The sequence below is a fragment of the Camelus bactrianus genome, chromosome 5, assembly GCF_048773025.1.
Source record: "Camelus bactrianus isolate YW-2024 breed Bactrian camel chromosome 5, ASM4877302v1, whole genome shotgun sequence".
Lineage (NCBI taxonomy): Eukaryota > Metazoa > Chordata > Mammalia > Artiodactyla > Camelidae > Camelus > Camelus bactrianus.
Window position 1 is genome coordinate 52,179,967 of NC_133543.1, and position 25,904 is coordinate 52,205,870.

The 25,904-nt window shown below is 40.1% G+C and overlaps 1 protein-coding gene across 2 annotated transcripts in view; it reads left to right on the top strand.

The window, feature by feature from the left end:
• The window catches only part of MYO3B (myosin IIIB), a 346,597-nt gene that overhangs the window by 190,418 nt on the left and 130,275 nt on the right, over nt 1-25,904 (top strand). For both annotated transcript variants that reach the window (XM_074363854.1, XM_074363855.1), the window contains exons 23-25: nt 9,499-9,578; nt 16,286-16,363; nt 18,454-18,659. In XM_074363854.1, coding sequence (XP_074219955.1) covers nt 9,499-9,578; nt 16,286-16,363; nt 18,454-18,659 — 364 coding nt within the window. The remainder of the gene's footprint in view (nt 1-9,498; nt 9,579-16,285; nt 16,364-18,453; nt 18,660-25,904) is intronic.

Genomic DNA, 25,904 nt, shown 5'->3' on the forward strand with positions numbered 1-25,904 from the left:
TCTTGCTTTTATTTCTATTGCTTGGATAGACTGTCCTAGGAGAACATTTTTGGGATTTATGTCAGATAATGTTTTGCCTATATTTTCTTCTAGGAGGTTTATTGTATCTTGTCTTATGTTTAAGTCTTTGATCCATTTTGAGTTGATTTTTGTGTATGGTGTAAGGAGTGTTCTAGTTTCATTGATTTACATGCTGCTGTCCAGTTTTCCCAACATCATTTGCTGAAGAGACTGTCTTTATTCCATTGTATATTCTTGCCTCCTTTGTAGAAGATTAGTTGACCGAAAGTTTGTGGGTTCATTTCTGGGCTCTCTGTTCTGTTCCATTGGTCCATATGTCTGTTTTTGTACCAATACCATGCTGTCTTGATGACTGTAGCTCTATAGTATTGTCTGAAGTCTGGGAGAGTTATTCCTCCAGCCTCTTTCTTTTTCTTCAGTAATGCTTTGGTAATTCTAGGTCTTTTGTGGTTCCATATAAATTTTATTATAATTTGTTCTAGTTCTGTGAAATATGTCCTGGGTAATTGGATAGGGATTGCATTAAATCTGTAGATTGCCTTGGGCAGTGTGACCATTTTAACAACATTGATTCTTCCAATCCAGGAGCATGGGATATCTTTCCATTTTTTAAAGTCTTCTTTAATTTCCTTCATCAATGGTTTATAGTTTTCTATGTATAATTCTTTCACCTCCTTGGTTAGATTTATTCCTAGGTATTTTATTACTTTGGGTGCTATTTTAAAGGGGATTGTTTCTTTACTTTCTTTTTCTTTTGATTCATCGTTAGTGTAAAGAAATGCAGCTGATTTTTGAACGTTAATCTTGTAACCTGCTACCTTGCTGAATTCTTCAATCAGCTCTAGTAGTTTTTATGTGGACCTTTTAGGGTTTTCTATATATAGTAACATGTCATCGGCATATAGTGACACTTTTATCTCTTCTTTTCCAATTTGGATCCCTTTTATTTCTCTCTCTTGCTTGATTGCTGTGGCTAGGACTTCCAAGACTGTGTTGAATAGGAGTGGTGATAGTGGGCATCCTTGTCTTGTCCCAGATTTCAGTGGGAAGCTTTTGAGTTTTTCAATGTTGAGTATTATACTGGCTGTAGGTTTGTCATATATAGCTTTTATTATGTTGAGATATGTTCCTTCTATACCCACTTTGGTGAGAGTTTTTTATCATAAATGGGTGTTGAATTTTATCAAAAGCTTTTTCTGCATCTATTGAGATCATCATGTAGCTTTTATCCTTTCTCTTGTTGATGTGATGTATTACACTGATTGATTTGCGTATGTTGAACCAGCCTTGTGTCCCTGGGATGAACCCCACTTGATCATGATGTATAATCTTTTTTATGTGCTGTTGGATTCTATTTGCTAATATTTTGGTGAGGATTTTTACATCTATATTCATCAGTAATATTGGCCTATAATTCGGTTTTTTGGTAGTGTCTTTGCTTGGTTTTGGTATCAGGGTGATGGTGGCTTCATAGAATGAGTTTGGGAATATTCCCTTCTTTTCAATCGTCTGGAAGAGTTTGAGAAGGATTGGTATGAGTTCTTCTTTGTATGTTTGGTAGAATTCCCCGGTGAAGCTGTCTGGTCCTGGACTTTTATTTGTAGGGAGGTTTTTTATTGCTAATTCAATTTCATTTCTAGTAATTGGTTTGTTCAAGTGGTCAGTTTCTTCTTGGTTCAGTCTTGGTGGACTGTGTGTTTCCAGAAACTTGTCTATCTCCTCTAGGTTAGCCATTTTGGTTCCATATGTTTTTCATAATATTCTCATATGATATTCTGTATTTCTATGTTATTTGCTGTAATTTCTCCATTTTTCTTTCTTATTTTGCTTATTTGTGCTCTCTCTTTTTTCTTCTTTGTGAGTGATGTTGATTTTTGAACAGTATTGTTTACTACCCTGACCAGCTCTCTAATTTGCAGCCTAGGTGAAGTTCTCACATGTCCTGGCCACAGATGTCACACAATCCTTTTTTGGTACCAGGTCAACATTACGCTGTTCCTTGTAGTTCCAACTCTCTTACACCACATTGCTACACATTGATCTAGATGCAGCTGCATAGCACTAAGCATTTCTTCCATGGATGCCATGTCAGAATGCTTCGGCAAACTAGTGGAGGACCACTAGTGTAATACAGGTGAATCACAGAGCCTAGAAGTGACCTAAAGTAAATGGCAACCCTGGGATAAGAATTCAGGTGTCTCAATATCAAGTCTAGTGTTCTTTCATTGCTTCCAGGCTAAAGAGGGAAACTTAAAGAAGCACTTACATTTCCAAGTACTCAGTCATCATGCTACACAATGCGAAGTTAACAGCCACTTGTTTTCTGAAGCCCTGTGTGGCTTCCTCAGTCTTAATTGAAAACACAAGGAAACATAATGCTATGCTTTACGCAGGGAAATCATATAACTGACCCACGATCAATAGATCAGATGTGTTGAGCAGCACTTCTAGGGAGAGATATTTTTAATCTGTCATAATAGTTTATTCTCTCTTCCTTTGGCATTTTATTTAGGGTTCTAGAGTTGGACTGTGGAATGTGAGTTTCCTGTGTTGCAACAACCTGACCCATATGAAATTTTACTCAAGGCTATGGTCTCACTAACTCTTGTAGTAACTAACAGGCATAAGTCTCCCATGGCTGGAATCCAAGCCAGGCCATTCACCTTTAACCACACAGTTGGATGAGTATCTTAAGTATCTACCTAAAAGCAAAATAGCAAAGCATTTGTCCATGGTCCCACCAGTAACTTAGGATACCTTATTAAAGCCTTCCTTCCCATGTTTTCTCCCTCCAAAATTTTTTTGCAAAAGGATAATTTCTACTCAGTTTTCAGAGTTTCTCCTATGACTGCTGTTTCATAAAAAAATAATCAGCCTAAAATAATACTTATGCCAAAGAGGTGTATCTCAGGGTAGCAAATTATGCTCCCCTTCACATGCAAACAGCTCACCTGAGTAGAGTAATATATTTATCTATCCATGAACAAATTGGATCTGGATTAGTTGTCAGGGAGGAGTAGCCACCTGAAGGTTTGGTACAGACAGGAAGGTCTGATGGGACTATGGAGAAGGTCTTCCTGGAAGATTTCAAGGGTGGGCAAGGAAATTGAGAGGATTGGTTGCTGGGGTTGGGGAGAGACACAGCACTCAAGCCATGTTGCAGCTTCAGAAGTGGAAGCAGAGATGTAAGAAGGCATGTTGGGGAACCTGAATACACCCTCTGCCTAAATTAACAGTTTTGTCCAGGACTAGCCCTGATTGGACTAAAAACTACTCTGCTTCATAAGGATGTTGATCTGAGATTGTAATAAACGATTCTTACTTGTCAGTGACACGTGGGTGCTGGCAGATACGTGTGTGTGAACTTCATTTTTCTCTGAATGGGTTAAGGCTTCTTGGATAGATGTCAGCAGTCTAGGCTCCAGTCCTTTTGGGAACACATGTCATGTCATTTGGCAGCCATGTTATTTCCAAGCAAATTCCCTGTAGGAATGTGGGGAAGGCAAACAATACCCAGAGCTTTTTTAACTGGCTCTGTCTTTACTAAGAGAGACTGAACTGGCAACTTCCACCAACACAGCAATAAAAGGCAAGCAGAGAGCCTCAGCTCCACTATTGACTGAGTTAGGAAGGGGAAGCCTGTTGCCCCCTTGACACATTTTGATGATTTGGTACAGTTTTTTGCTGGTATGACATCCTGCTTGTGAGTTTTAAAGCTTAAGGAGGAAAGAAGGAGTTTTTTTTTTTTTCTCAGCTCTACAATTTTGAAATCTCCAGGTCACAGATCTTTAAAGCAGTAGTTCCCATATTAAATGAAAAAAAAAAAATCAGCAAAAGCCTTGGTTTGTCTTCCTTCAAGGAGACTGTCTAGAAGTGTTCATTATGCAGAGATTCCTTAAGATGCCGGACAAATGCCAATTAAAAGTTCATATAGAAATGGGGATGATGTTTCTTTTGGACTTTGAACTTCCCACATTCATGATAAAGACCAGATTCAGAATAGAGAGTGAATTTGCTATCTGTGCATATCTCTTTTCATGAAAACAGCCTGATCTATTATTTACTCTTTATTTCTCCCCTCCATGAAACTACAGCCCTTTCCATGTATATATAAGTTACCCATGTTCTTTTCTTGAGAGACTAAGTGGGCTGGGACCTCTTCTACCTCCCTCCCCTCTGCCCACTTATTGATATTAACACTCAAGGCCGTAGATAAATACCAAGGGAGAAAGTTAAAACTGCATAATAATATCTAACATTACACTTTTCTTTTGGCCTGGGTACATGCAACTATGTCATATTTTTTGTCACAATTTTAAGTTACCTCAGTGTATCAAATCTAAAACAAGTCCTTGTTACATAGATTTAGGATAAATAGTTATGTAAAGACAAACTTTAAAAAATCATGTAAAATACTATAATGTTTTATACAACTACTGAATTTAACTTCTTGCATTTTTACTAGTGGATTTATTCTTGCATAGTGGTATTAACTGAAATTAGAACGTTTCATTCACTGCAAAGATCACACCAACATAGGTCTGTCCCTAGCTGATTCCCTGAATATTACTCACAATACCTGTTGATAAGACAAAGTGGAGTTCGTTGCTTACTGCAGTAAGGGGGACCATCACCTCTCAAAGCTTTGTTAGTGTCCTGGAGAAAGAAAGGCAGGGTCAGAATGTGTTGAGAGATCAAGTTTGACTTGAGGCTGGTCTTTCTAAGTGAGAAGGCTTGATTGTGCTTGGGTAAGGAGCACACACAAGAGTCCATGATCAGTGGAAACAGCAAGGTGAGAATTCTGAAACGAAAGATTCATAGAATCACAGGGCTTACTTAAGCTGTCTGTGGACATTTTCCATTGAAGTGTTGATGGGTCATGGGTCTTTCAGGAAGTTCTTGTGATGAGCAATCAAACCATTTGCCTGGACAGGAGACTCCTGGAAAAAGCAAGTCATGCTATGGAGACAGAACTAGCACAAGGTTATTTTCATGTAGACAGGAAGGTGTGGTTTTGGTTTCCAGTATCCAAGCTGATTGTAGGATACCTGGTTTTAGTTCTCAGGCCTACTCAGATAACCCAGTCTAGTAACAGAAGAGCTGAAGCATTTGATTTGGGGGGGGGGGGGGGCTCATTTTTGAGTAGCAATTTGACACACACCTTTTACTTTTCAGCCTTGCTTTATAATTGTTTATGAGCTCATTAGCCTTTTCCTTGTGCTATCGAAAATGAAAACAGGAAACTTTCTCAAGCAAATGCCCACCAGCAGTCACCACCAGAACCCTTCAACCGATTCCCTTAAACCCAGAGGGGGCAGCAGAGGGAAGCCAAATTCCAAGCGTGATTATTTAAAACAGCAGCCCATCATTTTGGACAATTCTTAAACAGCAACTGGAGATGAAATCATGGGTGCTGGGTACCTTCCAAGAGCTGAAAATCCTCTGAAGCAGGCAGGAAATTGCCATCTTTTAAAAGTTTCAGCTCTGTCTTCAAACCACTTGTCTCTTTCCCTTTAAGTTGGAAGCAGGGAAATTATGTGGGATCATTGCAAGCTCCATTTTAGATTCTTTCTTAACCCAGTTCCCACATAGGATATAAATTCTATCAGATGCTTCTGACTTTCGTCGTCTCTCTCTCTCTTCACAGTTTGGGAAGCGTAGGAGGGAGCTCTGGGGCAATAAAGCATCCTGAGACAATGAGGCTGTCTGGGGGTGAGGTGCTGAGGATGCTTAACATTCAAAAGAAGTGTGAACACTGTATTTACATTTAAATTAAAATGGAAACTTCTTATAGGTTATGTTTCTGAAAGGTGTGTGTGGCACATCTGCTGAGGTCTATTGTTTATTCATGCTGTAAATCCTTTGAAATGTGTTAAAATGCTTCCCACTCATTATAAAGCTCCTGCCACCCCTGGATTACGACTTTGATGTCACCAATCCTGCTTCAAAGGGTTCTTTCTGGGCTATTAATCACAGTTTAGCCTCTGAAGATATCGCCAGAGAAAACATTTGGACATCTTTGTGCTAGACTTGCTAAAAACTTTGAAATCTTGAGTGTCTTGCATATGCACAAACAGCAGCATTTCCTTTCATTGACAACTTTGTATTTGGCTACAGAATCAAATGACATTGTAGGTAAAAATACGAACAGATCTCTTCGTCTGAGAGGCTAGGGATAAGAGAGGAGATGAAGGGTAGGTGGTGAGGAGGGGAGGAGAGAGTCTGAGGAGGCCACTCAGACCCTTCAAAGGCAAAAGTGGTAGGCATCAGAGTGGCCAAGACATAGAGATTCAAAGTGGGGTTGCCTTGTCATTTTTCTCATCTGTTATTTGTTTTTTGACAAACTGGGGCTCACAGTAGCAAATTAGTGAGATTCCCTGTTCTCTCTGAGACCTTTGTGAACTCTTCACAGCAAATCATCATCATCGTCATCATCATCATCAATGCTAGTAATATGAAGTGAGCACTTACCTTGTACCAGCCCTGTGCTGACAGTGCTTTTCATGAGTTATTTCACTGAATGCCCATAACAGCTCTGAGAATTAGGTAGTACAGTCTTCATGTTATGGAGAGAGAAACTGAAGCTCTGAGATACTCATTAACTTGTTCGAGGTCAGCCCTTAGGACTCAGAGGCTGCTCCCCACACCTAACTCACTCACTCACTCTCTCTCTCTCTCTCTCTCTCTCTCTCTCCCCCCCTCTCCCTCCCTCCCTCCATCAGCCGGTTCACTGCAAGTGGCCATGTTCCTCCCTCCCCCAACTCCCACCCCCACCCCATATGGGAGGGACCTGAACCAACAGATCATTGGTGTCTATATATCTTAAATCTTGGCAATATTGCCCACCTTCTCTTTCAGGAAAATTCCCAGAATCTATTTTTTCTTCCATGTTTGTCTCTTTCAGTGACTAGTAGTACCTTAATTTGGAGATTTTTTTGGTAAAACACATAACATGAAATCTACCCTCCTAACAAAATTTTATGTGCACCATACAATATTGTTTGCTATATGCACACTTTTGTACAGCAGATCTCTAAAACTTTTTCATCTTATATGATTGAAACTTTAGACCCATTGAACAACAGCTTCCCATTTCCCTACCCCCCACCATCCTCCAGCAACTAACTTCTCCTTGCTTTTATGAGTTTGACTGCTTTTGAAACCTCATATAAGAAGAACCAAACAGTATTTGTCCTTCTGTGCCTGCCTCATTTCACTTATCATAATGTCTTCCTGATTCATGCATGATGTCCCAAATGGCATGATTTCCTTCTTTTTAAGGCTGAATAAATATTCCATTGTATGTACATGCCACATTTTCTTCATCCATTCACTCTGTGATGACTATTTAGTTAGTTCCACTGATTGGCTATTGCAAATAATGCTGCAATGAGCACGGGAATGCAAATATCTGTTTTTAGTTCTTTTGGATAAATATTCAGAAGTGGGATTACTGGGTCATGTGGAAGTTCTATTTTTAATTTTTTGAGTAACCTCCATACTGTTTTCCATAGCAGCTGTACCATTTTACATTCCCGCCAATAGTGTATAAGGGTTGCAATTTCTCCATATCCTCACCAACACTTGTTATTTGTTGTTGTTGTTGTTTATGTGAAGGAGGAAAAATAATTTTCCCTCTACCCTGCTAGGTGGTTGACTGAGACACCCTGGAAATAAAAAGACAGAGTAACAGGAGAAGAACAAACAGAAGTTTAATAACATGTTTACCTGTTTACTTCCTGTATACATGGGAGATACACAGGAAAACGTGACTAACTCCCCAAAATGGTCCAAGCACCACCTTAAATATTATCTCCAGCTAAAGAGAAAAGATGCTGGGGAATGAGGAGGCTTGTTATGGGTGATGACTAGGAATAGCACAGTAATCGAGGGCAAGGTGTTTCACAGATTTAAGTTGGTGCCTTCTCCATTGATAAGAGCTTCTAGAGATTTAGAGTCATCCTTCTCTTCCTAGTATCACGAGGGCGACACCTTTACATATGGAGATTGCCTTTATAAGTGTACATGTTCCTTACAAAAAGGTAATTTCTACTGTTTTCAGGGCATTACCTGTGTCTGCTATTTCTTAAAAACAACCAGTTTAAAATAATCAATATGCCAGAGAGGCGTATTTTGCTCCACTTGATTTATAATGGCCACCCTAACAAGTGTGAGATGATACCTCATTGTGGCTTTGATTTGCATTTCCCTGACCACTAGTGATGCTGAGCACCTTTGCATTTATCTGTTGGCCATTTGCATGTCATCTTTGGAGAAATGTCTATTCAAATTCCCCATATATTGTCTATTAGCTTCCCCATTTACCTTCCCACAATTTTCTGCCCCTAGAAACTCAAAGTTCTTTTCCTTTGTCTTGTCATTTCTTTACAAATTTATTGTTCTTTTGTTAAGGTGCTACATAAGCCCAAGTTCTAACCACCCCTTTTCTAACCCCTCAGCGAGTTACTTATCGCTGAGTACTTCTGTGTATATGCGTAATGCATGTGTTAATAAACTTCTGATTGTTTTTCTCTTGTTACTCTGTCTTCTGACAGTCTGACTTGTAGGGCCTCAGCCAATAAACCTAAGATAGGTAGAGGAAAAAAGACTTTTTTCGTACCCTGTAGTGAAATAGCTTTCCATTTATTTGTGTCTTCTTACATTTCTTTCAAGAATGTTTTATAGTTTTCAGTGTGCAAGTTTTTGCCTTCTTGGTTAAGTTTACTCCTAAATATTTTATTATTTTTGATGCTATTGTAAATGGGATGGTTTTCTTAACATCCTTTTCAGATTTTCATTGTTAATATATAGAAATGCAGCTGATTTTTTATATGTTGATTTTATATTCTACAACTTGATTGAATCCTTATGTTAGTTCTAACAGTATGTGTGCGTGTGTGCGTGTGTGTGCGTGTGTGATCTTTAGGGTTTTCTACCTATAAGAGAATGTCATCTATGAACAGAGAAATAATTTTATTCTTCCTTTATGATTTGGACGACTTTTATTTCTATTTCTTGCCTAATTTCTCTAGCTAGGACTGCCAGTACTATGTCGAATGGAAGTGGTGAGAATGGACATTCTTGCCTTTTTCCTACTCTTAGAGAAAAAACTTTCAATTTTTCACTGTTTAGTACATGAACTGTGGGCTTTTCATATATGGCGTTTTATGTTGTAGTAATTTCCTTCTATTCCTAGTTTGTTAAGTGAATTAGAGACTTCCTGTTCTTTCTTATCTGCTTATTAAGCTAATATAAATTCAATTTTTCTTATGAATTGTTTATAACTTATAATTATTATATTTGACTTATAATTTATATCATTGAAGTTTCAAAATTCAGATTTTTCCAAATTTTTCCAGTTTGGAGCAGATCATTTAAAACATTCTGAAAAATACAAGGACACAAAGGGAAAAATTACTCATGATGCTATGCTTTAAATTTTCCTTTGTCTTAACTTCTTTGTGTTTTTTTGCTCAGGTAACTTGGCCCAGACAAGAGCCAGAATAACAGCAGCCTCAAGATCTTTGCCTCCGCATTTCAGTGCCGGGAGACCAAAGGTGAGTAATAGGTTTTTGCCCCAAATACTGTGGACCACAGGATGCTCCTGGCCTAGGGATTATCCTAGGTGGGCAACATTAGTTTCCTTTATCTGACCCACTACCTGGGCAATCTGGAAAAGAGATTGAAGGCATTTAGGAATCAAGGGTTAGGAAATCTGAAACAACGTCATGAATCCTTTGCAATCCTGTGTCAGGGGTAAAAACTTTTTCCTCTATTTTTAAGTTCTGTGTTTGGGGAACAGTGAATTAAACTCAAACTGACAGATAAGCAGGAGAAAAAAATGTATTTTAATTATATACATAAAGGAATTCACCCAAAAAAGTGACTCAAAGGGGCAGTTAGATTTTGAGGCTTAATAGGAGATGAAGAGAGGCAGAGGGACATTTCTGAGACAACAAATGACTTTTGGGGAAAATAAATGGTCCTTTAGGAGAATAAATAGAAGGTACAGTAGTTTTATGACAATGTCTGTTTAGGCAATTTCTTATCCCAGTGCTGACATTTTATCTCTGGTGATAGGAGTCAGTCTTCCCTGGTCGCAAAACTCCCAGGGAGAGGATTTAGGACAGTTGAATTCTTTTGGGAGGCTCTGCTTTTAGGCAGTTAAGGGGAGTTCAGAAAAAGCTGCTTCTTGCAACTGTTGATTCTTACATGTCTTTAGTTCAAAATAATCCTTATGCTCTATGGCATATTCTGGGCCCCTTCTCAGACCTGATTCTCAGAAAGATCACTTAAGATGCAGAACAATGACACTTGAAAATAAAGTCCATCTTGGAAGAGATAAAGCACTTTTCCTTGAAGCTATCACCAACCTGCAGGGGAGGTAACAAATGGAGTCAGCAGGAGGAAAGAAACCAAACCCTTTCCTATTGTTCCACATTGCTCTCTGAAAAATGAGTGGTGCACTTGTCCGTGCAAAGGGGGTGGTGGAAGTGTTAGTAGATACCCCACTGTAAAATGTTTTAACTGTTCCATCCTTCCTGCTAGTGTTTACCAAGAATCTCAAGGACTGGCTGCTTAATGTTCATTGTCTATACTGACACCGAGAAACAGTGATCTTGAAGGTGATGGAGTAATAAACAGGTCACATCTCTGAGTGTCCTTAGCTTTTTGTCTACATTGAATATTAAATAATTTGTTTAGTAAAAAATAAGCAGTACAGCCACATGTAATACTGTTGAATATTACCCCCAAATGGATAAAGACATACATGTCTCTACGTACTCGCTCTGAGGATGAGGGACCTACACATCATAGGGATTCAGAGCATCTTTGTTAACAATGATTTTTACACCCACATTGTTATTACAATCCAGCGGAATACTCTACTTTTCAACCTTGTGAGTCTGTGGCAAGACATTAGGACTATTTAACATGAGTTATATGGACCCCTAGAAGAGATTTACATAGGAGTTTCAGTGGTTCTGAGAGCCTCTTGATATTACATGTAAAATTTTGTTTGTGTTAAGTGCAGTTGATTTGCATTATTCAAGAAAGTTACGTTCTATAAAGTCGTTGTGAACACTGAATAAGCAAATATTGAAGCATTGTTTCTAGGGGTTAGTTCCTGCAAGTCTCTGGTCACAACACTTTTGTCAACTGATTAATACACAATCTTGTTTTATGTGTGTTTCTACTTGGAGACACCTTATTTAATACAGTTGACCAACACAGGGGTTAGGGGAACCCATTCTCTGTACAGTCGAAAATCCACATGTAACTCTACAGTGGACTCTCTGTAGCCACAGTTCTGCGCGTGTGGATTCAACCAACCATGGAGCATGTAGTAGTACTATTTACCATTGAGAAACATCTGCACGTAAGTGGATCCATGCATTCGAACCTGTGTTGCTCAAGGGTCAACTGTAGAAACTTCTTACAAATAATTAATTATATGCAGTATTTCTCTACATACCACAGTATTTCAAGTACAGTGTTTGTGTCATTAAACTCAAGGCCAACAGCACTATAACTCATTCCTGGACGAAGCTTATCTAACACATATATGTCTTCCAAGAGGCACACCACAGCCTTCTGGCACCTAGGAACACTAGACAGCACTTCAGCACTAAGGTTAGGGGCTATTTTAAATAGTAAAATCACCGACCAAAAGCACAAAAATGCAAAATCATGGCACTTAAATAGACCGAAAAAGACACTTGTTTACAGCATGAGAGCTGAAACTGGAAGGCAGAGGGTCACCTTTTTCAACCTCAGCTGGAAACATACACATCAGGTGTCTCAAAGTTTTCACCGCTCTGCATGTCTGCAAATGACCCTGAGAGCACTGAGTATTGATTGATTTTGGAAGTTACAAATACATTTCAGCAAGAAGGCAGTTCACAAACATAGAATCCACAAATAATGAGGATCAATTGTATATATGGTTTTTGGAGTCACTGGCTTCCACCAGATTCTAAAAGGGATCATGATGCAAAAAAAAAGATGAAAGACTCCTGTATAATATTCTCTGTCAAACCATATTCCCTTCCTTTCCTTGGCTTGATGTTTTTGACTACTGGACTGTGCCAGGACCTGTTCCCCTGCCTTCCACACTCAGTATCAGCACACTGTTATCTCCCTCCCTGCACTGCCTGTGTAAGAAGTGTGCCCTCGAGTGGGTCATGTATATTTACATCATTGTAATAAATACATATAGAGGTGAGGTGAAAATGACTAGAGATTTATTTTCGCTGGGAAAGAAGATGAGTTGAAAGTTCTAGTTAAGGCAACAACAGCAATAAAAAACCTCTGTCAGTTCCTCTCTGCCTTATCCAAGATAAAACAGCAGAAGTGGCCTTGCAGGAAATCCCCTCCACCTCAGGCAGCACCCCTACACTGGCCGGCGTCAGTGCCAGCCTTGCTTCCCCGTTCAGGGCTGTGGAGGCTTGGAGGGGAGGGTTGCTGTAGGGACTTTTTCCTTAAGAGACGGACAGATCACTTGCTAGTAATAAAAATTCTTTACAAAAGTCTTGTGAAGAAGATGAATATAAACACTTCTGAGGCTCTAGAATGCAAATAGTGGGTACTTACCAAGACCAGAAAAAAAAACTTTCATTTTTTTGTTTATTGCTGTAATCTAGATGGTTTATGAGACATTGGAGTCTGTGTCTTTATCCTAGAGTAAATTTAGTTGACAGATGAGACAAATCTTTTTAATAATGCCATGCTTTCAGACTAATTTTATAAGTCACAACAAGCCACGTAGAAAGGCAGTGTCTAATGTTTAAGAAGTAGATTTTGGAGTCAGACAGAACTGGGTTCAGATCTAGGCATGGCCAGTTACTAGTTGCAAGACTTTAGGAAATTTACCTAAAATCTCTGAGCCTTAACTTCCTTATATTTAGAATAGGAGTGATACTAGTGCTTACCTTATAGGGTCATTTTGAGAATTCAGTGACATAATGTAGGCAAAGTGTTTAGTATAGTGATTTCACATTGGAAGCAATAAATGTGTTATTTCTCATGTTTTGATAGCCATCTGAAATTCCGTGTGTGGAGTCCATGTGTATATGGAAACTTGCTCGTTTTCTGTGGGCTTAGGGTCTGTACTACAATTTGTAAAGCTTACTCATGACTACTTGGAAGGCCAACCAGCACCTCTCACAAGGAATCAGGCAGGACATTTGGCATGTGGGCAAAAAGCAAGCTTTCTTAGCTCCAGTTGGCTTATATTGTTGTATAAATTGGGTTGTAGAAGAAAGGTATACTGGGTTAGACAGACAGTGGTTTTATCCAGAATATGGGTTCTACTGATCATTTTGAAATTGGTTTCATTGGAAGTATTTTCTCTCCCAATAAATAAAAAAGATTTCCTTGCTGTGTTGGATGGGACCTAAGATGTACCTTCTTCCATGGAGCAAAACCCTGCATCCTTAATACTGATTACTAAACCGTAATGATACCAAGCATGGTAATGATGGAAGGGGAACTGAGTGACCGCTTCTTGCTTGTGTGCAAGGCAGTGATTTTTACTAACGACTTTTACTAATGAGGAAAACAGAGACTTTGAGAAGTTAAATAACAAGTCCAAGTCCACAGAGCTAGTAAGCGGCGGAGTCAGAATTTGAACCCAGTGTTTACAGTTCCACACTCTGTGTTCTGCAGTCCTTATCCCTTGAGCCCAGGAGGCTTTTCTGCCTATCTCTTTTCTTCCTATCTGGGCTAAAAACTTATAGGGTATTATGGAGAGGACTGGTCTTTTTATTGTGAAATCCCCACCTTTGGAAAGAACTATTTGCTAGATGATGACCTTAATAGAATCTACTTTCTGGATTATTTCTAAGAGATTTTTTTTTTTCAAATTAAATGAGGCTACCACTAACTAAATTAGCTCAGAAAGACAGCTCTTAGGTCAGACAACAACCTTCTCGTCTCTTTAGATTTTGATTTTTTGGAGTTCTTCAGCGTTCATGACAGGCCCAGTGCAGACAGAGGTCTCCTAATTTGAAGGGAGGCACCAAGAGAAGGTGCCTTCTGTTATATCCTTTGTCCAAAATTCCCTCTTTTAGATCTGTCCCATGTGCAGGAGAACCTAGTGACCCTTGACCAACCCAAGACCTTTCCAAATTCCTAAATTAGAAGATATCCCAATAGCATATTGTTTATTCTTTAAAATATAGTATCAAATAATTAGATGATGAACTATAGACATGCATTAACATTTCTAAGTTGTATATAACAGAGAACAGGATTTTGCTTACTTCCCAAGAGTTATTCTGTATGTGAACACAAGGACAGGATTTAAAGTCCTGTAAGGTAGCTAGACCAAGGAGCCCACCAGCCTTGTAGCTTTTGGATTGCAAATCGATGCTTTATTCTTTATTTTTTCCAATTTGCTGCAGGGAACGGGTACTGATCTTGAAAACAATACATGTACTTTTAAAATTATGTCTTGGCAGAATTAATACACATCAAGGATTTTTCTGATCACTAAACTGTTAAATTCTCAAATGCCAAGTGTCCACTGTCATTCTGAGGATGGGTAACAGGTAAATTCTACTAATAAGAGAAATACAGATGAGCATTTCAGCTGCCCTGTTACAGGGCATTAGAGCCTGAGAAGCTGGCACTTGCTGGCTGATTTGAATAAAAAGGGAGGCAAATGAAGGAGGAAATTCAAAGCAAGATGTAGTTCTTCAGGGAAGATCTCTGAATAAAAAGTAGTGGGGAAATTCTCAAAAGGTGTGTGTGTGTGTGTGTGTGTGTGTGTAGATAAGGTGGAGGGGAGGGGGAGAAAATAGGAGAAAAAATGTTTTTAAAAACTCAGAATTTTAATTTGGTCAAAGGCAGACCCTAGCCAAGATCTTTCTTTCAGTCCTAATTAACTTTCCCTGAACCTCACCAGCTCTGAACTCTGTCCTCCAAGTGGGGCTCTGATGGGGGAAGAAACTTTCTATGCAGCATAGGACCTCTGCAGGGGGTGGGCAGGTGTGTTGTGTTTTTCTCTTTTCTGTGCAACACAGAGCTTTTATTTCCTTCTTCCTCATTAAAAAAAATCCAAAGTCAATCCTACAGGCAGTTGTACTCTTGCTTCAGCTGCATTCAAATGAAATGATGGCTTTGGGAATGCATCCAATCTGCAGCCTAGAGACAGAACGCTGTGCTGCTCCCCTGACATCACTTCACTCAGAGATATCCTCAGATTCTTGCTTGCTATTTAGGTTGCTTTTCTAGTTTTTGAAAACTTGGCTCCACATTTATTCCCCTTCTTAAGCAAACCTGTTTTCTTTATCCACGCCAATTGAAGCATTTTCTTCCATTTTGCACACAGTCTTCTTAATACCTCTCAGGGTAAGCCTCATGACTCACTCACCTCCCCAAGCCCCCATCCCTTCTAGCACCCACTTTTCACTTTTGTTGCACAAGGCTGCATACATCCTCACCCCATGGGGAGGTGGCTGCCTGGACAGCAGTTCACTGAGCAGAACACACGTGCTGACAGCAGCATCTTCCCGTTCAGATGTCCCTGCTTCCTACCCTTGCCACCTGTTCAGAGCAGATGGGAAGCTGCCACGGCGGAGGCTGGTGCTGAAACGCCACACACGCACCCAGCAAACCAAATAGGTCTGTGTGTGCAGGAGAGGGGATTTCATTATTGACGTAAAATGACAGAATTCAGGGTGCTTGCAGTTGTTTGCTACAATTATTTTCATTCATAAATTCCTTCCAGCCAGCCCAGGTCTTTGGGGTAGATGATTGGGCACAGGTGGATCCCAGGCTCTGCTATGCAGTGAGCACGTTGGAACTGTGGGAAGAGGAGAGTCTGATGGCAGGAAAGCCAAGGAGCTCACCTAATTCCCTGCAGTTCAGCCTGGGCTTTGGGCCTGTGTCTTTGTAATTACCCAGCCTCATGGGTTGTTCCCTGTTTTCTTTTAAGAAGTAGTTTGATCTCACGTGACATTATTGGAGAACTTAACAGGGACCCGTTAGAACATGGATAAATACACACATAACACTAATGGGGGCTTGTACTGAGACCATATGGTTCTTCCTAGAGTGTGGTCATTTTCAAGTGAGTAGAGCAGTGCAAATTCTATTTTTCTCTTAGATGTCTTTAAAACTTCCCCCCATGCTGTGTACTATTGTGTCCTGAACATCAAGGCTCCTCAAATATTTGGCCAAATAACTTTTCAGATTGCGGGAGATGTCAGAAAATGAATTGTCTATATCCTCAAATCCCTTCCCTCTGTCTGTGCTTCAGGTAGACACTTTGGAAGTGATACGACATCCAGAGGAAACCACCAACATGAAGGGGCAGACCGTGGCTTCCTACTTCCGGGTATGGAATCTTCTCAATCTCTTCTGCCTATTTTCAGAAAGGACTTGCCAACCTTTTCCACAAGAGACCCAGATACCATAGAGTCCCTGAAACAAGAGCAAAGCCCAGGACCTTGTTAAGAAAGGTGGGGGTGTGGGAGAGAAAATACAGTGATCTTGATCTCAGAAAGACCAGATAAAATCTCCAGTGTCTGCAGAGGGCTCTCTGCCGCTGGTGCATAGTTCTGTGCATTGAATGTGCTGATTCTATTAGCATTTGAGCTGCTTCTTGGCCTTAAATGTACTGGAGTCAGCCACTTTTCAGCATATTTACTGAGAAGTAAAGTAGTTAATAAAATTCCAGAAGGTGGCTTATCAGGTTCATGAAAGAATATGTCTTAGCTTTGACTTCATTTCCCTAGATCCATTTGACCCATTGCAAGACTGTTTGCCTGAGCCCAATTATTTCCCATCTCTGCTACCCTAATTGCTGATATTTCGTCCAGTAAATGACTCCTTCGAGTAAAAACATTATCTCTGGAAAGGCTCTGTCACATGCACATTAGAAAGGAAAGTTAAGACACAGTTACTTGTACTAATTTGTACAGGTTTGTTTATCTTCGAATTATGAAACATTGGGGTTGGGAGCCCCTTAGAGATCATTTACCCCTGGAAACTGAGGTCCAGGCTGCTTCATGATGGAGATGCTGTTAGGCCTAAGATGGAACTCAGGGACAACAAAATAAGTTTATAAGGTGGGATTGCCACGGAAGGGGCTTGGCATGGATGGTCAGTCAAGTGGGTCATGAGCTGGAGTTACCAGGCAGGCTGAAGGGCAGGATCTGAGACCCAGCACCATGGACAGAAGGCTCCACCAAAAGCTAGCAGGTTTAAGAAAGATCTAAAGCCAAGAAGTCTGACCTAAGCAACTGTGCTTTAGAGGCAGACTAGAACTGGCCTCAAGGATGTGGATTGCAGAGGCCCCGTGGCCTTTGGGTCCAGCAGTCCATCCATGCAGCCATCCCTGCTACAGCTTCTGCAGCAGCTGGGTTTTCAGCCCATGCATCATCACCCTCATAGTTGGAAATCTCTATCACCACTTATTTCTCATCTTGAGACCTACCCTGCTCCTGTCCCATTAGGGGCTTGGCTATATCCTCCTAGTGTGTGTGTGTGTGTGTGTGTGTGTGTGTGTGTGTGTGTGTGTGATGGGATTTGAAGGCTCTGATTGACTCTGTGAGGTCATCTTCAAGATCTGAGAGTCCTTTTTTCAGTAGAAGAAGCCTGTAGCTTACTATTTTCTGAAATATATCCATGACAACCAGTTGGGTGTCCTCAAAATACTGGTCCCCAGATGCTAAATCTGAGAAAAAAGGCACATTGCCAAGTTAGGTAACACCATTTTGAATCAGCAGGAGGTAGGATTACTGAACAATGGACTGATTTTGTGTGTTCCTTGTAATTGACCCTGAAGGCATGTCCAAAAGAGAAGCCTCCCACAGGGGATGCCCACGAGGAGCAGCCAGCACCCACCCCTCAGCTCTTCTGTGTGTTCTCTCTGCAAGAGCCCCATGCCAACTGCCCTCTGTATGTTAGTTCATCTTCATTATCGTCTCCTTTTTTCCTTCCAGTTTTCTTTGCCCTCTATTTTTCTTTTTTCCTCTGCCTTGTTGCCAGTGGTATCGGTAAGATTTTCTTAGACTTTCTGGTGTTCTTAGGTTGAAGAGGCGACTGACCCCTTCCCTAAAAGCTGGACATTTTAAATTATGGATACAGTCTGGAGCATCACTTTGGAATATAAGAGACAACCTAGTGCTGGTGATGGAGTTATGAGAAAACCTAAGCGATTTCTTAGACAGCTGAGTTTCTGCCAAATGGGAATATTGTTGGCCCTAGGTTGATGTTTAAAGAATGCTTTTGGGTCCACAGGCAGCTGTAAGTACTTCTCAGAACTTATATTATTATTTCCTTTTGCTAGGTTCTTGTTGGGCCTCAAAAAGTTCCATGATTTGTTTACAAGCCAGCAAACTGTGCTGGAGGCCCAGCAGGCCTGTTTTCATAATTATCCATTATGTTTGTGGTAACCTCGTTGTGTGTTTTCTCCCCTCGTAGTATTCTCTGATGGATCTGCTCTCCAAAATGGTGGTCGGGCAGCCCCATTTTGTACGCTGCATCAAACCCAATGATGACCGAGAGGCCCTGAAGTTCTCCAGAGACAGAGTGCTAGCCCAGCTCCGCTCCACAGGGATCCTGGAGACGGTCAGCATCCGCCAGCAGGGGTATTCCCACCGCATTCTCTTTGAAGAGTTTGTGAAAAGGTCAGGCTGGTATCTTGGGAAGTACATTATATTAAATGTAGCTCTGCCAAGGCCATTCTGTCCCCTGGGATTGCTCCTCCTGCCCGTTTGCCTCCAAACTCATAATTGGCTCATTACCAACTACCATTTACTTGTTTAAATGTTGTGTTTTTATTGTGCTCCAACTAAAGTACAGTGATCTGGGGGGTGGGTGGAGCTCCCTTCTGATCACATTTGAAAAATTAAAATGTCCATAGATATTTAAGTGTATATGTCCTTAGGTTTCAAAATCTGCAGCTATTTGATTGCTATGATGAAAGCATCCTTCCATAAATGCATCAAGATTCTGGCAAATGTAAATGCACCCAGGCACCCACTCCTCTCCCAGGGTCTGGCACAATATGATACAGCTAACATCTACAGAGCACCTAAAATATCCCAAATATATAATCTCCTCTGGTCCTTGTAAGCTGGGCTTTATTATTATCCCCATTTTACAGATGAGGAAATTGAAGCACAGAAGGAAATTAAGTGATTTGACCAAGGTCCCATGGTAGTAAATGGTAGAGCCAAAATTTTAACCCAGGAAGTCTGACTTCAGCAGCCACACTTGAATCTCCTCAGTCTACTGCATTCAGTAAATGTTTACTGAAATAAATTGCTGTAGAGCTTTTAAGACCCAGAAACTGCCTTTACCTAAGAGTGAAATGCTGCTCTTTTCTGAACAACTGCCATAGGTATGCCTTGCAAATGCAAAGCTTGTGCATATGGTTATAAATGGAGTTTTCATGAAACTTTCTGTGACGAAATAAAGAGCAGCAATAACAACAACAACAAACCATCTCTGAGAGGCACTCCTGTCTGAGGCTATCCAGAGAGGAAACCTAAAATTCAGGCTAAAATCTGCTGTACCCCATCAGCCATGTTAAGCTGCTTTTTACCACCATTCTGAAGCATACACCCAAGGTCATTTTTTCTAATTTTTTTCTCAGGGAAAAATGGATCCTAATATGTTTGCTTCATGGGTCTTCCAAATGACACTAAATTCCATGAAGAAGAAGGGGCAAAAAAAGTTCTTGCAATGAGAGCTCTTAAATTAAAAATAAGAACAAAATGGCTTTTTCAAACAAAGTATCTTTGAGCCTCTTTTTTCCTCTTAAATTTGGTGGTGGAGCAAACAAAAAAAAAAGATTATTTTAGCTCATGAATGTGACCAGTCAAGTATTTTTAGCCACTAAGTATTGAATACATAAAAATATTTAAGAAAACAGGTCAAATGCTAAACAGATTGGCACTTCTTTGTTCGTAATCAGAAAGCCATTAGGCAAGTATGAACAGGAGTTTCAAAATGTCAGTAAATCTGAGGGTATCAAAGATTTCCGAGCCAGCAAGTTAATTGGTATTTTGATCCTTTTGAGCAACTTAACAACAAAATGGATGAGTTAGCAGTTTTCCCTCTTGATGTTATTCAACAAATAGGTGCGCCTCTTATCTTCCCGTTCAGGAGTGCTGTTTTGTAAACTCTTAGCAGGAAATATGCAGACAAAACAATCAAAGGCAGGGCTTATCGGGTGGAGGTAAATAAAAGATAAAGACTTGTTTAATGTTACTCTTTACCTTTTTGTATTTTCTGGCATTCAGGACTGAAATCCTGATGTGCACACCTGAAAGGCAGTGTTTTGAGGATTATGTTGTCGGGTTCCAAATGGGGAAAGACTTCCTCAAGTCATCAGTCTACAGACTTGGCCAAACCTAGAATACTTCCTTGCCCCATCATCCTTGAATTTTCTGGCAAAATGACTTGGAAGTGTCATTTCTTCCCTTTTTTCCATTCATGGAGTCTTCAAGGAAAGGGTTATTTATGACACCCTCTCATCAGTGGGGCCATGTGGGTTGGTAGCATTCATCTATTCTCAGGTAGGCATGAGAGAGGCCACCTGACAGCTGAAACCTCCTGGAAATCATTCTGTTAAGACATCACAGAAAATGACTGTGAACACTCATTGGCTTCATAATCAATGGGCTCTGAAATACAGTCCAACAGAAGGTCTATATTGGGGCAAACACATATGACTGCATGTACTGGGATGTGTTCTGGCAAATGTCTAAAGGGTCAGACAGCACACTTGACTTAGTTCAAAGTCGTATGGTTTGTTTATTGAACTATTATAGTAAATAGTATAATTTAACGAGGAGATCGGAGTTCTAGTCTCCTTTTGGACACAGTATTTGGCAAGTAACCTAACATTTCTATAAAAGATGTTTCACCATCTACATGATATGAAGATAGGAATACACAGAGTGCACATCCTAAAGATTTTCAGGGATTGTATGCAGATTCTTGGGCCTTAGTCTCTTGAGTCTTCCAGAAAGGCCCATTCCTCCCAGCTGAGCTCACAGGAGAGAACTGCATCTCCCAGGACCCAATTCATAACAGTTGTTAAATCGGTGTCTGTTGAACAAAGTGAAACTGTTGCCTCTTCTCTTTCATCAGGAACTTCCATTTCTTCTCATTATGGCATGAAAGCCATGTTCCTCTGGTATCTCCATCTCATTCTCCCTTCTATTCCTCTACTTTCTCTCTTCCAGAAATCTAGGTGTCACCTTTATCTTCTCCCCACTTTCTTGGAACAGTCCATCAAAAGTCCTGCTGACTTTACCTGCTGAAGTTTCTCAACGAGGTCCCACTGGGAATCTCCCTATCCCTTCTCCCAAGGCCTTTCATAGTAGTAGTAACAGTAATAGTAGTAGCAGTAGAAGCAACAGCAGTAATAATGGCAACAGCTTAATTGAGATATAATTCATATATGATAAAAATCACCCTTTTAAAGTGCACAATTCTGTGGTTTTAGTATATTCACAGAGTTGTGCAACCATCACCGCTGTCTAATCTGAGCATCTTTTTATGTGCTTATTGATCATTTCTTTCATCTCCTTTGAAGAAATTTTGATTTTACTCATTAAATTCTTGATTTTTTATGTATTCTGGATACTAGCTCCTTATCAGATATATGATTTGCATATGTGTTTGTGATCTCCCATTTTGTGGGTTGTCTTTTAAATTTCTTGATGGTACCTTTTCAAGTATGAAAGTTTTTAATTTTGATGAAGCCCAATTTTCCTGTGTTTTCTTTTGTTGGTTATGCTTTTGGTGTCGTATCTAAGAAACTATTGCTTATTCTGAGATTATGAAGCTTTATTCCTATGTTTTCTTCTAAGAGTTTTATAGTTTTAACTCTCATATTTTGGAATAATTTTTATGGATGGTGTGAGATAGGGGTCCAACTTAATTCTTTTGTACATAGATCTCCAACTTTCCCAGCACCATTTGCTGAAAAGACTATTCTTTCCCCTATTGAATTGTCTTGGCATCCTTGTTAAAAATCAGTTTGACCATAAATCAGCCATAAGTTATGTCTGTATTCTTAATTCTATTCCATTGATCTGTGTCTATTCCAAGCCTTTTAAACCTCTTTTGTTCACCCTTTTGACATAACTTCCTAAATGGACTATTCTGTTCTCAAAAGAGCCACCAGAATACAATTTACCGAAAGTTCCTATCTAATCATGTTTCTTCCTTAATTAAAATCCCTAGTTGAAATGACCATCCAGACCTCCACTTAGTGAGCACCAGCCTCTCTGCCTGATACAGGGGAGTCTCCCTGATACGGACCCTGCCCACCTTTCCAGTCTCTTCTCTCTTGTCTTTCCACCTCTTGGCTTACATGCCAGCCAAAAAATGAACTACTTAAAGTTCTATAAACACCCAAGTCATTCCATGCTTCCGTGCTTTTGCTCATGTTATGCTTATGCTATGTTGCCTGAATCCCCCTTCTCCAAGTTCTCAGTTGGCTGACTTAACCAGGTTAACCCTGCTTATTCCTTAGGACTTTGAACAGGCATTGTCTTCTCTGGAACACCCTCCTTGACTCTCCCAGGCTGAGTTAGAAGTCCTTCTGATGAGCTTCTTTGGCAGCACTTTCTGTACTGAGGTGGAAACTAGCTGCCTGTCTTTTACTTTAACATTAACCACCTCGGAGGCAGGGATATTTTTCAGCCAATTTCCTGTCTGTACTGTCCAGCACAATGCCTGATACAAAATATGTTTAGTAAATATTTACTGATTGAATCAAACTTGTATTCCTTCTCCTTCATCACTGTCTTCTTTAACCATCTCCTGACTGATTCTTTGGTCCTTGTGGTTTTGAAGTGCATGACAGGCATATGGAGCTGGCTTTGTTGAGGTTAAGTTTAATCTGCATTGTAAAGTAGAAACTAGATTGTTAGAGCCTTAAAATTTCAGGTAAGTGATAAGTAGCTCTTAATCTAGAAAAGATAAAGAAACAATAAAAGTTAATAAAAAGCCTCCAACCCAGCTTGAAAATGCTATTATTAGAGTTTAATACATTAAAAAGGTGACATTTAAACACATTTGCTTTCTTTCTGTCTACAAAACATTGATGTTTTTTCCCCCGAAAGACACCAACTTCATAGGACGAGGGAGGTTCTCTGCTCTGGCTTCTCCCTGCCTTTCCAGCCTCTTTTCTCTTGTCTGCCCACCTCTCGGCTGACACTCCAGAAAGAAGGAATCGGTCAGAGTTCCCGAACACAGCACAACATATGCCTTATTATGGCCATAGCCTATATAAAAGCAGGCTGCTTATTTGGTGTACTAGTCAGGAATCTTTCAATAACAAGTGACTGAAACTTACGAATTGAAGCAAAATTTCAAAGTGGGTAATTTATTGGCTTACATAACTAGGAAGTCCAAAGATATGTCTGGATCCAGGGCACCAAGCCATTGTCTTCCTTTCAGCAGCTTTGCTTTTCCCTCTTTTGAGTTTCTTGTCACCTAGGAATTCTTCCCCACATGTTGACAAAGAAGCTCCTTAGGAAGCATCCTAAAGGCTTAGCAACATCCTAAAGGCTTAGTAACAGCAGCAGCAAACGAGTTCCTGAGAGTCCCCATAGGAGGAGCTGTCTCTTGGCTTGGGTCACGTGCCCATGCTTAACCCAGTAACTGTGCCCAGAAGAATGACTGGCAGGGTCTTTGGTCAAGTACCATTTGAACCATGGTCTGAGGGGCTCTGTTAAAGAAAGGAGAGGAGGAGGGTGGATAGGCTGTAGCAATAGGCCGTCATTACCCCTCGTTTGACCATTTCTTACCTGGAATCAACTGTAACAGTGCAGAAAGGTCCACCCCAATCCGGTAGCTATTTACCTAGAGGAAGTCTTTAAAATTTTCTAAGAATAATAAAAGTTTCATTAACAATAACAATATTAGCTTTGGAATAAGAACTATATACAGTTTATTAAGTTAACCTAAGCATGGTTGGCTTTTTTGGGGGGTGGGGGGAGGGGTTGTTCTTTGAACCACAGATGTACTATACAGTGGGTTTCTGAAAACAGTTTTTAGCTCTTCTTCACCTGGGGATTAGAAAAAACTCACAATCTCTTCTGGCTCAGTTTGAATTCATCCTCTTGCATTTTTTTCTGATCTTCATCAGTATGGGTCATGGTGTTCTTGTCCCACGTAGGACTGTGTTGGATGTCACATTCCTTTGTCAGAGTCTTTCTCCTGGCCTCTATTTGTACTTTAAGTATAGTCTTTAGTAATTACTTTTCTCAAGAAGGCTGCTTCTTCCCTTTTGTATTGTAAAATTCTTGCCATGATTTAGTATTTCCGTGACAAAAGTTTCTATTTCTACTCTAAGGGACAATACCCACAAAACTCCTTACTGAGGATATCTTCAGAGTTGACCAGATGACTTTCTTGGGTTCTAGAGCAATCCTTTGAGATCTAGATATTTTTGCCAGTAGCCAGTCTGGAGCAACTCTAGACATCTAGACATTTTTAGAGTGACCTTTGTTGTCAAGTCTTTCATATTTGGATTATGACCCTTGACTTGGTACTTATTTTGTATCCCTAGTCTCTTGTATGGTATGGTGTCTGGCCCATGATGTGTTTAGTGTTTCCCAGATGAGGGACTTTATTAGTCAGGAATCCATTTGAGTATGAATAACAAACAAATAAATATTTTTAGTGCCTTAAGCCAGAGTTTCTCTATCTCAGCACTGCTGACATTTTGGACCAGATAATTCTTTGTTGTGTAAGTCTATCCCTGTGCCTTCTAAGATGTGTACAGCATCCCTGGCTTCTACGTATTACATACCAATAGCCCCCCTCTTCAAGTCGTGACAATAAAAATTATCTCCAGATATTGCTAAATGTCCCCTGGGGGCAAAATTACCCAAATTGAGAACCATTGCCATTCTCACAAAAAGGAATTGAGAGATAAGCTAGTTTAGCTGTTCAGTGATGTCATCAGGGACCTGAATACCTTCTGACCTCCTCTCATTCCTTTTTACAGTCTTTAGTATATGGGTTAGCTTATAGTCTCATGGTCACAAGGTGGCTGCTGCCTCCCCAGGCATTATGTCTGCATTTAAGGTACAAAGAAAGGAAAGGGGCAGCTACATTTGCCCTGCTTTTATTAGGAAAGAAAACATCTTTCCAGAAACCATTTCACATACCTCTCATTGGCCTACACTGAGTCATATAACCATTCCTAACTACAAAGAGGGGCTTCAAAGTGAGGAACAGGACTGGGGCTGGGCTCATTGTCACCCAAAGAAAAACTGGTGTTCAGTTAGCCAGGAAGAAGTGGGGATGGAAATGGGAGAGGCACTAATTATGCTTATTATAGAAAAGTAATCTAAAGTTTATTAGTTGAATAAAGGAGTGACTGAATGACTAAGGGGCTGAATAGACTTGAATAGATACTTCCATTTCCTCAGAACCCACTCATTTCTACTCTTTGCTACCCAGCTTCTTTCTCGGGATTATAGTTTAAGAATTAAAAAGTGCCTGAGTAGAAGCAGGCAAGAAAATTGAGGACCCTTTAATCCTATTCCCATGGAGAGGTGTGTTTGCAGTTTTAAGCCTGCAACAAATTCTTTTAGCTCTTGTGAAGTGAACTGAATATCATCAGTTATCACTGTGAAAACTTCACCTATGAGAACACGGTCCCTGACATCCCCTTACAGAGACCCAGGGTTAGTACTGGCTCATAGGACAGGAGCTGAGAGAATAATCAGCATCACAGAAGGATCCAGCCATCTCAAGAAAAGACTGAAACCTTAATTTCAATTTTCAGAGAATAAAACTGCTACTTTCTTCTCTGAGTAGTCAGCAGTGAATAAGAAAACATAAATCCTCCAGGAGCTAGGATGGCTATGCCATGCCTTGTTTCTTGCAGGACATTC